This window comes from Chenopodium album, chromosome 8 (genome assembly GCF_948465745.1).
Source record: "Chenopodium album chromosome 8, dcCheAlbu1.1, whole genome shotgun sequence".
Taxonomy (NCBI): Eukaryota; Viridiplantae; Streptophyta; class Magnoliopsida; order Caryophyllales; family Amaranthaceae; genus Chenopodium; species Chenopodium album.
The window spans coordinates 3,831,114-3,849,184 of NC_137841.1; the positions used below are offsets into that span (position 1 = coordinate 3,831,114).

Consider the following 18,071-nt stretch of genomic DNA (forward strand, 5'->3'; position numbering starts at 1 on the left):
CTAAAAGATTTATTTTTTAATAAATTCTTAAGAAAAAAAATATAATAAAACAAAAAATAAAATGAGTCATAGTCCCTAAACTTTTGCTTAGTCATCAAAGTCCCTCAACTTTTGGCTGACAAACACCAAAGAAGGTGGTTGAGGGACTAAAAGAACACAAATAGTTAGAGAGGGACTAAAACAGCACAAATACGATAGTTTAGGGACCGTATTTAGTCTTTACTCCCATAATAATTGTAATAACCCATATTTTAAACCCGTTTAATTATATTAATCAAATTTATTAATTTAATAATGTTCGATTTCCTTCCAAATTATTTTAAAAATATAAATATGTATTTAGATAATACAATAGCATTATTTAACTTATCAATATATAATTTTACGGAAATAATAATTACATTTATAAAATATTTTATACGTATGAGTTAAGCCGGAAATGTAATACTCGAAAATCATATTTTTACTTTGAGTATTTCTTTGCTCCAAGTCAAAGGACCCAAGTCCATTTCTTACTCCTAAAGCATGACCAAAGTCACAAACTTCTCTTACAAACTTGAATACTTGGCCTCCAATTTGTTGACATCATACATGATGTCAATAACATGACCTCATAAACTTCCTTGACCCCCAAGTTGTTGACATCATACATGATGTCAATAGGGCTCTCAAACTCTATAAATAGGATCCAAAGTTCAGCCATTTTAAGCCAAAAGTCTCTTGCCCTCAAAGCTCCATCCTTCTTTCTTCTCTCTTCCTCCCATTTTCGTACTTCTTCATCCCGTATATGTTCCAGGCCATTTTTCAGCCACTTATGTTCATTTTTAGCATTTTGATATTTGATACAAAGTTGTTCTTCTCGAAAAAGACTTGAGGTTAGGCGCAAGAATCACCCAATTCGGAGTTATATACTATGAGATATGGCCTCTGCAAGATCTGACTCCTCCTTTTCAACGTGAACCTTTCTACTTTAGGTTGTTTTGCGGTTAGTATTCTAAAACTAATATTTATTTTCAATTTATTATTATAAGGTTTTATATCTGATTTTATTACTCCATATAATGTTTATTTAGGAGATAATTCATGGTAGTAAATCTAGGTGAATAGTTGTAAAGAGTCAATATAATTGTTCATGCACGACTAGTCTGGGGTCGTTATTTAATGGTTTAATGTTCATGGGTTGAAGAGTTTTTGATTTAGGATTATTGGTTCCTTGTAGGGGGAATTGCAAGTTTGAGATTAAGAAATTTGTGTTTGTTGCAAAAGATCAAGGTACGTACTCGTGGCTAGATCTTTAAATATGTGATTTTATAAAAATGTGTTTTGTGTTTTGAATGATGAAATATGTTTGAATGTTGAACAAGGATTTATGAATGTTTATGAAATGAAATGAATATTGTGAAATGTTTTAATGTTTGATCTTTGGAAATAATTTCAATGTTCTAAAAGTTGTTTATACACATACTTGAATTCAAATTCATTTTAAAGAGCAAATGTTGTTGAAATCCCATACATGGGAATCGGAAGGTTGATTTATCAAAGATATATATTGGATTTTTATGACTCCCACTATGTGGAGATAAAATTGAAGACTATGGACTATGTATGACCTAGTCTTTCCCCTTGATAGCACTATGTAAGGAGTTACTAGCTTGGGGGGTGTGCACACTTAGGTGGAAAAATGATTTGTGAAATGAGGATTGGATCTATCCATGCTTTGTCTTAGACTATTTTTGGAAAATTATTGATTTCGGAAAATGATATATTTTAATATGAGAATTTATATTCACGAGTGGTTTGAATCAATTGTGATTGATTAAAGTCGAAACTTTTGAAAGCATGTTTAATGAACTAAATTGATTTTACATGTTTAGCATTTGTATGTACTAAGCATTTTGGCTAATACGTATTTCTCTTTTGTTTTGGCTTGGCCCTACTTATCATTAATGATGAGTAGATAGGTGATGGCGATCAGAAGACGTGAATTAAATGCTGCATTGGGGACAATGGGCGGTGATCACCTAGTTAAATTTAGTAGACATAGTATCAATGTTTTAGTTACTTCAGAAATTTCTTGAACTATTATCATTATTATTATTAAATGACAAGTATTTTCTTCCGCTGCAAATCTCTGTTAAGCCTTACGTAATCACGTGGCGGTAATACTCCCATGTTACTCCCTAAAGTTGGATTATTATTATTGTAAATATTAGAGAGTAATTTGGGGGTGTTACAATAATGGTCATTTTAGGATACTTGAAATAGAAGGCAATAATGTTGGTCTCTTTTTCAATTGGAAAACGACATTGTAGCATTATTAATCTTGAACATTGGAGCCCTCAACATATAGTGCATATTACAATATATTTTTTTACACTTTTTAAGACATATTTTTAAATGTAACTATTTTATAATGCGTGTGTGCTTACCAAAAAAAAATAAATAAATAAAATTAATTTATATAGCTACACAATGAAAAGAATCTAATTTAACAAACTAATTATTATTATTATGAAAATTGTTCTATTGCAAACTTGATTCGAAATGAGAATAATTGGGATTTCTTGGATAGCATAGCATAATAGCCTTTGAATTGCGCATGTCTCTCGAATCAATTTTCTTAACTCAACAGATTCTTTATGAAGCTATTTATAAATAGAACCAAAAACCTAGTCTCCATTGTTAATTAAAAAAACCCTAGCCTCATTTTCTCTCTTCTCTCTCCTAAACCTAGTCTCCATTGTTAATTTTAAGGGGCTTCCATTGGATTTCACCGGTGGAAAGCCCCAATCTTTATTTTCTTTTAAGCTTTTTAATTTGTTTTAGGTCACAATAATGTCTCCCTCGAAAGAAAGGGTTTATCTCCTTCGAAAGACAAGGTTTTTTCGATCTCCTTCGAAAGACAAGGTTTTTCGTACTCCTTCGAAAGACGAGGTTTTATTTGTGCTTAATTTGGTCTCCGGTTGTGCGGGGCTACTATTGATCGGATTCGGGTTACAGAATCAACACAAGAATTTACTTTCTCACAAAATTGCGAAGCGACGACGGATCCACTAAAAAAGTTGTATGAGACAACGAATCGAGAATATGCTGAATTGTTATATTTATGTATTTGGATTCTTAGCCCTTCCCCGATTAATTCTTGTTTGATTTTGTTAAATTCGTTTTCATTATCGTTCATTGTCAATTGTAGATGTCGTATGGCTTACATTAATGAAATTTAGTGTCCTTTTAGGACTTTTTCAAAAAAATAAAAAAAATAAAAAAAATAGAACCAAGGGTTGAAAATAATCAATGATGCATTTTTTTTTTTTTTTGGTGCATACGAGGGGCAAAGCCCCGGAAAAAAAGAAACAAAAAACAGAAATTAAGGGGGAACAAAACGTGACAAAGCCACACCTACGACATCATCATGTAAAATTCTCCCTAAAGCTAAAGGGGGGACTTGAATCAACTCGATGCGGTTGTTCTGCAAAACTCCTTGGTTGGCTAACCAATCGGCTGCTCTATTAGCTTCACGGTATATATGATGAACTTCAAAATGCCAGTTGTTATCTTCTAGGATCTTCCTGCATTTTGCAATGCTATGAACAGCTTCGCCTATATACTGATTTTCGTTTTTCAGGGTTTGCACTAACGCTTGGCTATCAAGTTGAATTTGTATATATCTTGGCTCCATTCTAGCTGCCAACTCTAGCCTATACTCTAAAGCTTTAACCTCAGCCATGAAAGCATTGCAATTACCCAGTCTTAGAGAGAAGGCATAGGCTAACTTCCCTGTGCAATCCCTGATAATCCCACCTCCTCCAGCTGGCCCAGGGGCCCCCTTCGCTGCTCCATCTGTATTAAGCACCAGCCAACCCACAGGTGGAGCTAACCATCGAATCAAAGCCTCAACCCTCTGACCAGAAGTTGCATTTGGATTCTGCTCCCCATCACCTAGAACTCTCCAAGTTTCTTCAAATCTTGCCAATAGGAAAGTTCTTATGTCAATCGGATTCTCATCCCCTTTATCAAAAGCTACATTGCACCTCCACTTCTAAATCCACCATATAGCTAGTGCAAAGTATGATGGCCAAATTTCGGGGGACTTTTCATTTCTTTCCTGCACTTTTATATTACGAATAATCCATCCCTTAAGTCCCCCTGATCTGAAGTTAGCAGCATTCGCAGGGCCACCAACCTGCTTCCAAATTTCCCTTGCTGCTCTACAGTCACGAAGCATATGAACCATGGTCTCATCATGTTCCGGGCACACTTTGCACTTAGGGTCATTTGTCAAGTCTCTTTTGAATCGATTGACATTGTGCATTAGCCTGTCATGTAAAATGAGCCACAGGAGCACCTTTACTCTTTGCTGCACACGAAGGTTCCACACCAACTCCCAGCTACTATACCATCAGCAGGGGCATCATCATCTCCACGAATTATTTTTATAGCAGATTTAATTGTAAATCTGCCTTTTAAGCTTCCCCCCCCCCCCAATACAAAAGGTCACCCATCGAGGGGTCATCTCGTACTTGATGAGCTAGAATCTCCTTGATGCAGTTCTCAGGAAGTAAATCCGCAAAGAGATCCCATTTCCATCCATTGATAGAGTCCCACATATCTTCAACCGTTGCCCCATCTATCTCTTGAGGGATTGTATTTATCAGAAGATCACGAAGAGGCCTCGAGGTTGCCCAAGGGTGATCCCAAAAAAAAGTACGAACACCATTTCCAACAGCTACCCGAGCTCCCTTATTTATGATTTTTGCATTTTCAGTGATTCCACGCCAAACATTTGACATGTTAGCCTTGGATTCAAACATATCGAGGTCACACCTCCCCTTACAATACTTAGCACGAACAACACTAGACCATAAAGAGTGTGGTTCGGTGAGAAGACGTCATCCCAATTTTGTGAGGAATGCTGAATTTACATCCCTCGCAGACCTCATTCCTAGTCCACCTTTCTCTTTGGAGAGTTGCAAAGTCTCCCACGAAATCAGGTGAATTTTTCTTTTTTCCTCGTTACCACCCCAAATAAAACGACGCATCTTTTTATCAAGTTCATCACATATGGTTCTCGGGATTTTTGCCGATTGCATAGCATACGAGCTAATGGGCGAGATAGATGATTTGGCCAAGGTAATACGACCAGCTAAAGACAAGTACTTCGACTTCCAACCCGACAAACGCCTATCCACCTTCTCACACAGATAGGCAAAAGTGTCCCTAGTTACTCTGCTTGTAATGGTGGGCATGCCTAGATACATGCCCAAGTCTTCTGTCAATTCCATTTGCAAGGCATTTGAGACAGCTGACTTTAAGGCATCATCCATATTTTGAGAAAAGAAGACACGAGACTTGGAATTACTGACCTTCTGCCCAGATGCTGCACAGAAACTAGTCAAGCATTTTTGAATAATTTTAGCTTGATCGATGCTTGCCTCCGCGAATAATATAATATCATCTGCGAAGCACAGATTAGACAATTTAGGACCATTTCTGCTTGCTCGAATCGGCCGCCATTCATTTTTTATGATTGAGTCTTCGATGACTTGGTTAAGTCTCTCCATACAAAGAACAAAAATGTATGGAGATAAGGGATCCCCTTGGCGAACACCTCTTCCCGGATTGAAAGATTGCGTGGGTTCCCCGTTCCATAAGACTTTCATTGACGAGGTAATGATGCATTCCATTATTACTTCAATTATCACCGGAGGGAATTTGATTTCGAGTAGGGTATCATGAATAAACTCCCAACGCAGCCTGTCATACGCCTTCTCGAAATCTATTTTTATTGCCATTAAACCAATAGCACCTTGTTTATTCTTCATTGTGTGCAAAACCTCTTGGACAATTTGGACAATCACTATATTGTCCGTAATTTGTCTTCCGGGGACAAAGCTTGTTTGGGTACAGGAAGTAAGGTGAGGCATCATTGGTTTAATTCGGTTGACAATAGCCTTTGTAATGATTTTGTAAATAACATTGCATAGACTAATCGGCCGGAATTGAGAAGGAAGCTCCGGGGCATCCACCTTAGGAATAAGGACAATAAAGGTGTCGTTAATATTATCAGGAAGGCCTTTGCCTGCTAAGACTTTGAGTGCAACTTCATAAACATTATTTGCAACAAGATCCTAATGCTTACGAAAGAAAAGTACTTGAAAACCATCGGGTCCGGGGGCCTTGAGTGCCCCCATCTCTTCAATGACTTTGTCTATTTCACACCGAGTAAAAGGACGAGATAGAGCATTCCAGTCCCTAGTAGTAAACTCCGGGAAAATATCAGTTGGAAGAATACCATGTTCAAGTTCACCCTCGGCCTTAAACAAATGTTGGAAATAATTCACAATTGTATTTTGAATTTTATCCTTATCATGAATCCAGTCATCATCAGGTTTTTCCTTGATTGCATTGATCTTATTTCTCCATCTCCGAGTGATAGTACTTAGGTGGAAAAAGGTAGTATTTTTATCCCCTTCTCGCAGCCAGTCGACCCTTGATTTTTGGTACCATAACAGTTCCTCCTGCTCAAGAACCTCATCTAATTCTTTTCTCAGCTTTGCTTCCAGTTTGATCATATCTCTTGATTTCTGTTCAGAGAGGGATTTCTGTACCCCTGCTATTCGAGCAAGGAGGATGCGTTTCTTTCTGAATATGTTGTGGAAGACTGACTGATTCTAGTCTTGGAGCTCTGCTGCTATTTTTTGTAAATGGGGGATCAAAGGCGCATCCTTATCCCACTTCTCTTCGATAAATTCTCGAAATTTTTCGTGTGTCATCCAAGCAGCCTGGAATCTAAATGGTTTGTTTATATTCGAGATAGGAGCAAAACCATTAGGGGATATCAAAACCGGGCAGTGATCAGACCTTACAGCAGGAAGGTTCTTTGAGGCAGCATTTGCAAATTTAAGGCTCTATTCACCATTACACAAAGCCCTATCAAGCCTTGCACTTGTTCTAGTTGAAATAGAATTCCCCCTAGCCCACGTATGGGAAGGGCCGTTGAACTCCACTTCTAACAACTCCATATCTTGAACCCATTCATTGAAAAGAGTTGTTCTACGTGTAGTCTCATGGCAGCTCGAGCTTCTCTCCCAAGAAAAACGGGTCTCATTAAAATCCCCTGCTAATAGCCAGGGTTTACTATGTTGATTAGCAAAATTTTTTAATTCTTGCCATAATTCATTACGTTTGGTCGGGTCCGGACTAGCATAAACCGCAGTGAAGTACCATGGGGTCTCACCCACACTTTTAATATCCATTGTAATATATTGTCTATGTTTAACTATAGGCTCAACTGATACTAGTTCTGATTTCCAGTATACCCATATTCCACCACTAAAACCATGAGCATCCACTCTCGTATGCCCTGTATAACCAAGAATTGAGGCTATTTTTTCCGCTTGTTGTCCCCCCATATGAGTTTCAACCAAAGCGAAAACATTAGGCTTATTAACCTTTATTACTTCTTTCAAAGCATAGATAAATTCTTAATTTACTACCCGCCCCTTGTACGTTCCATACCATACAAGTTATGGGAGAGCTATTAGGAGCTAGATTAGGAATTCTATCTTCTATAGACATAGGAATATTATTTAGGGAACTTACATAAGCACCTCGAATAAGGTTTAGAACCCTGTTAACTTCAACTAGCACCTTCAAGGTCCATACTTGTTCCATCGGTTCCGGGATTGGTTCCTCCCAAGACTCGATGTTCACCTCCATCACATGTATCAGGGGGTTTGCTATGCCCAAATAGGGCATATCCATTGGTTGTCCAACACATAGTGTCTTCTCCGGGGGAATTGATAATTTGATCACATTCGGCATTGGGGGAAGCATTAGTGGTGGACTTTGGTGCTGCATCATTAACAACTTCTTGTGGTTCTTCTTGGGTTGCTTCTTCAGGGATTTGTTTTTTGTAGGACGCGATACTAGGCTGTTGGTTTTCTTTGCCGAGGCTAATAGGCTTATGGGTTACTTGTTTATTCACCTTCAAGTTGGTAATAGGAGTCAAAGGGGAATAAGGAAGTTCTTTTGACTTGCTAGCATTCTGGGAATCTTTTTTGTTTTTATTTTTGTTAACCGAAGGATTTTTTTGTTGATTAAAAATATCTTTTCCATAAGTAAAAGATAAATTATTTTGTATATTCTCTAGTGGATTTTGAGAATTATCCCCTAGATTGGTAGTTGCCATATACTTATCTTGCTGAGTTGGAGATCTTTTTTCAGAGAATTCATCATCCGGATTCTTAATCTCATTATTGTTAACAACTTCCTTATTATTTGCTCTTTCTATATCTTCTTGAGAGACCTCCACATTGAGCGCTGTAAACCGAGATCCTCCACTAATCTTGCCATTATTCTCGGTTGCAGTATCTTTGCGTTGACCTTGCTCCATTGAAATTCCATTGATACCCTTGCTAGTGTTTTGCCCTGCTTTATCCGGTTTGGAAATTTTTCTCCGGCCAGGCTTCTTGACTAACATCCAATCACCATACTCATCTTTTTCCTCCGGCCTAATCACTGGAGGGGGGGCAGGCACTTCACAGGCAGCATTGTCAAGCTGCTTGTTCCCCTCATCCACCACCATGTTGTCAATCGAAGTGGTAGGTGCACATTGATCTACATCATGACCCATTCTTCCACACTTGTAGCAAACCATCTTTATTCCTTCGTATTGAATTCTCCATATCTTTCCTTTTAGCCAGAACTTTGCTAGTAAAGGTTTGGCAAGGTCGATTTCTACACTCAGCCGAGTGAATTGACCTCTCTCAGCAGAAGCTGTGGATTTATCCACTCGGACTACCTTCCCAATCTTAGAACCAATTTTTTTCAAAAATTCCTTGTCAAAATACTCAACACTCAGATTCGGTATTCTAACCTAAACAGTCAAAACACTGATAGATGCCTCCTCAGGGATGAAATTTGGCGTCCATTTCCTAATTGTGAGATATTTGTCATCAATTAGCCAAGGACCCTGGGTCAAGACATAATTGTAATCATCTGCATTGGAAAACCTTGCAATGAAATATTTAGAACCAATGTCAGTGAGGTTCATATCTCCTTTTAATTGCCATTTTCTCTTGAGTTTTTTCATCAAACCCATGTATCCAAGGCTTCCATCGAACATTCTTATTATAAGAGTGTTCCGCCAAGGCCTTCGCATTGCTTTCTTCTCCTCTTTTGTTAGCAGAATTACAGGGCATCGCTCAGAGTCCACTATACCTTCTGGTGCTTCATCATCATCCGAGACTTCTTCCTCATCATCCAACTCAATACAAACCTCATTAGCACAAACCTCATTAGCACTCTAGTTGGCTATTTGAGTGTCTCTTAATAAGTCCCGAAAGGACCTCGGAGTTGCAGCAGCGCCTTTAGGATTAGCTTGAAAATTCTGAAAGTTCTGACCCCCAGACACAGGGGAGTCATCAGATCCATTTCCTCCATTGACACATTCCATGGAGTTATCCCTATTAGCAGAGCCCTGACCAAAAATGTATTGTGTATTTTTCTTTTTGGTTTTTTATTAGATCTGATCAATTGATCAACCATTTGAGGGGGGTTTGGAGGAGCTTGGTTCGCAGACATTGGAGAGGCAATTTTTTATATTCTATGGAATCTTTATAATCAATGATGCATCATTGTTGAATAAATAGTTATTCTATAATTAGTATAACATATTCATTTCTTTAGGAGATGCACATTTGTGACATTTAGGATTAAAACGTTAAGTGGCTATAAATGTTATGTTAAATGGTTAGTTAATAGAGTAAATGAGGTTAACCAGATTGATTGGGTGAAAAAACCTTATTACATTGGTTTGGCTCCAACCAGTTCACACATTTGGATATGTCGTAGTAAAATTGAAACCCGGAATAGAAATTACTATCCATTTTAACTTTTATAATTCGCAAAAAAAAAATAATAAGGATTTCTCTTTATTTTTGTACTTTCAATTGAATTCAAAACTTAAGGGCTTGTTTAGCATCAGTTTTGGTTTTCAGTTCCCTGTTTTTTTTAAAACCAAAAACCAAAAACAGGAAACAAGAAATGTTTTCACTTTTCTGTTGTCAGTTTTCAAAATTATCATAATTTTAATAAATTGGATTGATGATAAGTAAGCAACTAGTTAATCCTTACTACAAAACAACGATCAAACAAATGAATCCACAAGCTTATTATCTTCTATATAATAACAATAATATACATAAGATGTGAATAATCAACATTATCAATTATTCAAAAAAATCACAATTTGTATATCAATTTTGTGTATAGTAACCACTTTTCACTAATGTGTATTTTTGTTCAAATCTTCAAATTTATACCTCGCATGGCCTTTAAAATTTGTTCAGTCACTCTATTATTAATTATCTAACATAATATTTAACAACACTATAACGATTTAATATTTAGTATTGTCAATGATTTTAATTTTTCAATAAAAATAAATTCGAATACCGTCAAAATAAATAAATAAAACAGATAAAATACTATATTTAGTTATTTACTCATTAGTATTGATATTCCGAGCATTGTTTAGCACTAAGGGTGGCCAAGTAGCGCATGGTGTGTGAGTAGTTAGCATCTTACAGGTATTATAATTTATTTTAAATGAATATATCACGTTTTATTGCATAAAATAATTAGAAACGTTAAAATTAATATATTACCAATTTTTTATTATTATCATATTTTTTTTGAGGGAATATCATCACATATATTCTATTAGTATGTCTTGTCTTTTTTAATGAACTACAAATTTTTTTTCTTTATTTATTTTTATTTTTATTTATTTTTTTATTTTTTTTTTAATGAAATGCATGCTATAGATTTGTATCCTTAGATAATGATCAAATAAGAAGTAAACTCCAATATAGAAATAAAACCAAAATATCATTTTATTTCGAATCCTCATTTTCAAACTCTAATGGTTACCAATTTACCATAGCAATTTTTCAATTAGTATTTTAAAATATTTGCTATAATATCACTTTGTTCAGCCCTCTAATAATGGTGTTGGGTATGTATATTTATAGCTCTTCTTCCTGTTTCTAGAATATTATAATTCTACTCTTAATCTCTAGAATGTTTCAACTCTAGAGAAAATTAATGGTAGTATAAGGAAGGTTTTTTTTTTTTTTTTTTTTTTAATTAAGAAAGTTTCCACAAACCTCAATGCAAATACTTACAATATAATTCTAGACTAATACTCCCTCCGTTTTTAAATACTTACTCCATTTCTTCATGCGCGGAGTTTTAGGAGAAATTAGAGAAAATAATAATATATGGAGGTTGTGGGGTATGTGAAGAATAAAAATTTGTAAAAAGCAAAAGTAGTGGAGATGATTGGAGGAGAGAAAATATGTGATGGGTCCACTAGGTGAGAGAAATTAGTTAAATATTGTAAAACTTTCCAAATAAGAAAATGGAACAAGTATTTAAAAACAACCGAAAAAAGAAAGTGGAGCAAGTATTTTAAAACGGAGGGAGTACTAGCTAGAACCTTCTACACAAGAAAACCAAAGCACTTGATATATAGAGGAACCCCAAATCCTAGCTCATTTGGAACTTGTTTGATCCATCAAATGACTCATCATTTTATTATTGTCAATGTGGTGTTCATTGAAAATCTTTAGCCTTTTAAAAATAATTTTATACAAAGGAATGAATGTCGTGGCCATGGGCGGAGCCAAGGGGGGCTGGTGGAGGCCCGACACCCCGTGGCCCAAGTGGTGATATATGTAATGTTTAGTTTGGCCCCACTAAAATAACTAATAAATAGCTAATATTTATCAGGTTCGATTCCCCACTTTGAGCGTTTTTTTATTTTGTTTGATAATCTATACCTATACTTAGTATTTAAAAATACAAACCACACATTACTCATATGCCACATGTCACCACAAATTAATCATATGCCACATGCCACCTTCTTTATCAAAAAATAATGTTTATGTCTTTATGCATTCCGTAACTTGCAAATTTAAGTAAGGAAATTAAATGTTTCAACTACACCAAAATAAAGGGGTAGTCTTTTCATATCCTAAACTTAAAATAAAGTAATAGTAAAAAAAAAAAAAAAATTGTGTTAATTAGTCCACATTATATAAACATATACAGTACAATAAAACAATGTTGACTCATACAACACAAATAAGCAACACATTACAAGGAAAATATTCTAACTAATAGCCCGTGCATGGACGGGTCAGAAGGCTAGTTGTATATAATAATGTATATAATATTAAGTTTGATAATTGTATATAATAATGTGTTAAAGGGAAGGAAAAAAAAATGATCAAATGAAAAAAGGGGCATTCCGAGAATTGAACTCGGGACCTCTCGCACCCTAAGCGAGAATCATACCACTAGACCAAATGCCCATTCTTGTAGCACATTCTCTCATCAAAATATATAACCTAAAATTCTTGATAATGGGCCTGACAAAGTCCTCTTGTTCCTCGGAATACTCAAATACAAAATCTAACATTGAAATCTGACCCAATTTACCATCTGAAATCGCAAATTCATCTCCTTCAATTTTAGGGTTCTTACCAAAATCCAAAAAGTTTGAAAAAAAAAGGGATTTTTCTGAAAATGGTTGGAGCATCATCAACTGGAATGTTCAAGTTTTTGAAGCCATCTATGAGACCTCAACCTACTGATATCAAAGCTGCCGTTGGTTGGGGTGTTGCTGCCGCCACTGCTGGCCTTTATCTTGTTCAGGTTTTTCTCTTTCATCCTTTATTATTTTGTTGATTTTTTTGGTTAATTTGATTGAAATTTGAATTTTTTGCGTGATTTTTCAACTGGGTTTTTTTGATTGAGTGGGATTTGTTTGTGGGGTGATGAAATCCTTTTGATTTTGGTTTGATAGAAGTTGGGATTAGATCTGATGGGTGTGAATTGATTTGATGCAATTATGTGTATAATTGTTTTGCATTTTTGGTTTGTTTTGGGTTGATTTACATCTATAAAGGTGGGTAGAAAGTTAAGGTTGACTATGTTCAAGTAATTAATAACAGAATTGTTGAAGAACTTTTTGGGTTTAAATCTTTGGGTTTAAATCTTTGGGATTAGTTGATTGATTAAATGTTGATATTGGTTTGCATCATGAATTGCATGAATTATGTAATAGGGTTCTTCTAATTTACGAATGTGTTTGATTGGACTCTTTGATTTGTGTTTATGTATTCCATACTAGTGGTGAATCCTTGACATCCCAACATCGGTATGGATACTTTGACACTTATGAAGATGGAACTTTGTTATATGATAGTTGAGTCTGATACTAGGATGTGATTTCTTGTCTTGTTAACTTCTAATTTATGCTCATTTATGGAGAAATGCGTGTGATTTGGTTATTTGGGTCAATTTGGATGATATAAAAGAAACATTGTCCTCTTTAATCAAAATATGTAGCTCAAACATTTAGCTTTCAGGTTGATCTTTTTGGTTGAAGCAAATTGTTGTTTTTTTCTTTCTAAGTCATTGGTTTAAGAGGATTTGTGATTCCCTATTTCCCATTTGACTCGTTCCTTGAAGAGGTTATCCCCATGTGTAGTCCTTGTGAATTGTTGCCTCCATCTGAAGTTAGCATTGGCAAACATTTGAGCAGCTAAATTTGCAGTATTAGCTACTTTTATGGGGCAGGATCGGTGAAATATGAAGCAGTGATATTTACAGACATGTAATGACTTGTGAATTTGATTGCAAATCATAAATGAACCTCTATGGGACTAGGTTTTTACTCACCGATCTGCAATATGCTTTTATAGGGAAATCTCTTTCTAAAAAGCATTGTTATACACGTAGTACTTCCTCCATTCTGTATATCTTGTACCATTTAGACTTATACCCTATTCACAATTTTTTTTTATCATGTTTTGTGATTTATATGCAAGTAATTGTGTAGTCATTTGGAAGCTTATCAAATTTAAATCAATTGATACTTTTAAAATATCAACTTGTTATAATCTTTATAAGTGAAGATTATACATATTTACCATCAAAGATACGCATTGGTTAACAGGAAAACCCTAAATGGTGCTAGTAAAAAGAAAAGAAGTATTTTTTAGGGGGCAGTGTTTTTTTTCCATTTTGATATGCTTTGAAGCAAAACCTTTCTAATTTCTTGTTGTTAGATCAATCATACGTGTATGAGATTGTTGAGAAAATTTTAACACTCTTTGAAAGTCCTCTTGAAGATAATGAAGGAGCACTTTTTCCTTGGAAATTTTGAAGCAAGTTGACACCTGAAATATCTTTGACACTGGCATTTCTTGCTTAGGTTTTGGATTCTTATTAAATTACTTGAGAGATTGGAGGAGATTAAGGCACTAAGCTGTAAAAAGGTTTATGGGTTATGGTGTCTCTATTATTTATGTTTAAAGCATGGATGGCGTAAGTAGGTGAGTGGCTTATTCTAGCTATAAGTTTGAGCTGAACTTTTGTATTTAAAGTTATTTTAAGGATATGCTTTGGCTGCAAATTCATATAGGAAATCCAGATTGGTGGTGCTGTAGAATTCCTATTCTGATGCATTTGTTTGTGTATTTTTGGAATATTGTTTAGTTTGAATTTACATCGAAGAGATAAAGTACAGGGGACATGAGTTCTATGATGTTTTGGATCTAAATTGGAGCTGTACCAACCCCCTCATCCATCTCAAGTGACACTAGTTCTATTACTGGTTTGGAATTTGGAAGTCATGGCTCAAAACTAGCCCCATTAGCAACTTTTTAAAACATCTCACTAGCAGTTATCCTACCAGGCTCTGCTCTATGACTTTTAGAGTCTAGGTCTTATGTTGTGATGGCACTTGCACTCAGTAATTGGTATGTACTTTTAAAAGTTTGGGTAGGATTATTGATGAGGGTTTTTTTATCAGTAATGAATTTGACTTATGTGTCAAGCTGTGTATAAAAGACTCTTTTGATCCAAGCATGGAAATTTGGCTATGGATCGACTAGGACTTTTGACAAGAGGTGTATAACAGAATCTTTGGATCTAAATCTAGTGGCTTTGATATTTTTGAGTGCTTGCTTGTTTGTGTTTCTCAGTTGCGTGACATGCTTGTATTAGTGGTACCAATGAACCTATGGAAACACCATATATAAAGCCTTCATAATGAAAGGATGTGACTCATATCAGATTTGATTATTGTAACTCCCTCCACCATTCAGTTTAAATAAGTTTAGATAAACTAATCACAAAAACCTGTGGAAACACCATATCTTATCCCTCATAATGAAGGATTTGGGTTTTATTATTGTGACCCTCGCCATTACTCGGTTTTAATATGGGACTCAGGGAAACTAATGACAAACCAATGATGCATTACTCACGGGAGGAATTCTGACAACTTTTTCTGAACATCCTTATTTAGTTTGTGCAGCTGTTTGTTTCGGATGGAAAGAGTTCATTTGGAATCTGTCTTTTAAGATACACTTGTATAATATTCCTTAGATGGGCTGACCAATGTACTTGTCAGTCCCGTAATTTGGTGATCGTAGTTAAAAAAAAGTTCCTATGGAACATTACAGATATTTCCTTTTGATCTTAAATATACATATGATTCATCTACAATCATAACCTGGAAGACATGGAATTTCTGTTATATCATTTTTTAGTATGTGATGCATACATTTGGTTATCATTCATTAGCTGTACATGCTATTTTTCCCTTATCTAACCATTTCCGTTCTTTTTTGCAGCCCTGGGGTTGGATCAAGAGGACTTTTATTGAAAAGCAAGAAGAGCAGAATTAAAACATGTTTTAGCTTGCAAAAGTACCTCCAGTCTTCAGAATATATTGAACTCAGCCTTGAATCTAATAAATACCTTTTGTTTTTTTGTTAATTTCTGCCAATCAGATTACAAGGCTTTTTTGTCATGAGTTTTGGCAATCGACTATGAAATCGAATTTAGATGATTACGGTTGATTGTTTGATGTTTTATTTCACGCTTGCAATAAGCACTTCTGATTTCTATTGGAGACTGATTTGCATGTAGGTTATCCTGGCATATCACTTGCTGTACATTTTTTAATTTAGTTCTGCTGAATGTGTTCAGGATTGAGGATTCAATATTAATTTATTTTTATATAAATACCTATTCCAAAATATGATATATTTATTTGATAAATTAATAATTAAATTATCGTCAAAGTCAACATATAAATAGTGAAAAAGGTTTAATTGTATTATGCAAAATCATTGAACATTCTAGAGTATACATGAAATTGGAAGCAAATAGATCATGAACTTTAGAGAACACTAGTTTAAGTCCCGTGCAATGCAAGGTTTTTACTTAGCATATTTATAAATTATAATGTTAATTTAAAAACAATTAATTAAAAATAAAAATTAATATTTTTAATTGAAACAAATACTTAATTTTCTTTTCCATAAAATACCTATTATAAAATATTATATGTCAAAATCTTTTCATTGAATGCATGTAGAATATACTTTATATATAGTTGTCAAATTGAAAGTTAAATATTATAGAATATTATAAAATAATGTTCATAAATATTTGTTAAAAAAAGGAAAGTAAAAGTAGCGGGAATTTTTTTAATCAAAACCTGACAAGTGTCATACCAGATTCACCTTTAGTATAATGTAATTGATTATGTCATTATAGCCACAAGAAGTCAAGAAATATTGAAAAAATTTAAGTTCTACCATCTTCTAACCATACCTTTTGGCCACCATCCTTATCTTCTATATATAGTTGATGTTGGGCATACAATCAAGTATTCACATAAGAAGCCATATCAGTATATCATAGTATAAGTCTTCCCCTTATATTTTGTGTTTGATATCTATTTGTCAATCAATTATGTTAGTTTTTGCGTTGTATCAATATTTATTTAATTAAATTTATGTAATATTAGAAAACCTAATGCGTATCATAATGCTTATTTTATAAATTCTATCATTTGTTTATTAAATCGTTCAATACATATAGTATTTTTTGAAAATTTACTCCGTCATAAAAAATATAGGAATTTGTATTTTTAATGATTTGTCGTTGTTTTCTTTCAAGATTTTGTAGGGTTATGTTTTTCAAATGAAAACAATTGAGGGATAACTCGGTTGGTATACCGTTATTTTGAAAGCTTTCTTATTGATTTCAATCAATGTAAATTGATTAATTATACAATATAAAAGTTTGATATATTGTGATGAATGTACATAAAATAACTCATACGCGAAACCTAACTTTTTGTATAAAACCTAAGGTTTCAGTTTTATAATGAAATATCATTCCAAACTCATTTTTTAAAATATATATATATATATATATATATATATATATATATATATATATATATATATATATATATATATATGTGTGTGTGTGTGTGTGTGTGTGTGTTAGCCCTATTTCACTCTTTATCTTTTAATACCATTCTTTGATTTCTCTAACTATCGTTTTCAATCTCCCTCGTATCACACTGCATGACCAACCGAAACAACTACGCCCAATCGCACGAGGGAACGACTTCAACTGTAAGTCGAATTACGAACCCAAATTTACTTATGAAATGAACTTCGTTGTCAAGAATTTTTTATTTTATTTATAACATGTATTTTCATATTTTATATTATATATTTTGAATATTTTATTACTTTTGATTTTGATATTTTGTTAATTAATTATTAATTGAAAAAAATAAAAACAAGATATATATTTAAATTGTTACAAGTACAAATGTATGATTTTAAAAGGTAACAAATTCCATAACAAATATTTATGGTTTTGGTTGACATTCATATTAGAGTTTTTTGGTTTTCTCTTTGGGAAGGTTTTTTGGTTCCCTCTAGGGTTTTCCTTAGTAAGGTTGTTCTAGCAATAGTCTTTCATCTATTTTCTTCTAATCTCAATTGTAAATATTTGTAGGGGCTTTCACTGGTGTTTTTACCGGTGGTAAGGCCTAAAAAAACATTATAATTGCTTTCAATAAGTGGATCTTATCTTTATGATAGTGTTTATTCAAGTGGGGTTATTTTCTTTGTTTGTTTATGTGCTAAAGTTTGAAGATTTAGGGTTTCAGCGTCTCC

At 34.2% G+C, this 18,071-nt stretch overlaps 1 protein-coding gene, 2 long non-coding RNA genes and 1 other non-coding gene across 4 annotated transcripts; 2 read left to right on the plus strand and 2 right to left on the minus strand.

Annotated features, from left to right (window-relative positions):
* Positions 1-717: 717 nt before the first annotated feature.
* Positions 718-2,207, plus strand: LOC145555666 (uncharacterized). Its single transcript, XR_014091529.1, has 3 exons — positions 718-985; positions 1,220-1,272; positions 1,958-2,207. It is a non-coding gene; the product is annotated as an uncharacterized LOC145555666 (long non-coding RNA).
* Positions 2,208-6,908: 4,701 nt separating this feature from the next.
* LOC145642624 (uncharacterized) lies at positions 6,909-7,412 on the minus strand. The gene has a single exon (XM_081693817.1). The coding sequence runs from the start codon at positions 7,410-7,412 to the stop codon at positions 6,909-6,911; it is 504 nt and encodes a 167-aa protein (XP_081549943.1).
* A 4,899-nt stretch (positions 7,413-12,311) lies between these two features.
* On the minus strand, positions 12,312-12,383 carry TRNAP-AGG (transfer RNA proline (anticodon AGG)). The gene has a single exon. It is a non-coding gene; the product is annotated as a tRNA-Pro (tRNA).
* A 44-nt stretch (positions 12,384-12,427) lies between these two features.
* On the plus strand, positions 12,428-15,997 carry LOC145641612 (uncharacterized). Its single transcript, XR_014115481.1, has 2 exons — positions 12,428-12,726; positions 15,717-15,997. It is a non-coding gene; the product is annotated as an uncharacterized LOC145641612 (long non-coding RNA).
* Positions 15,998-18,071: the final 2,074 nt, after the last annotated feature.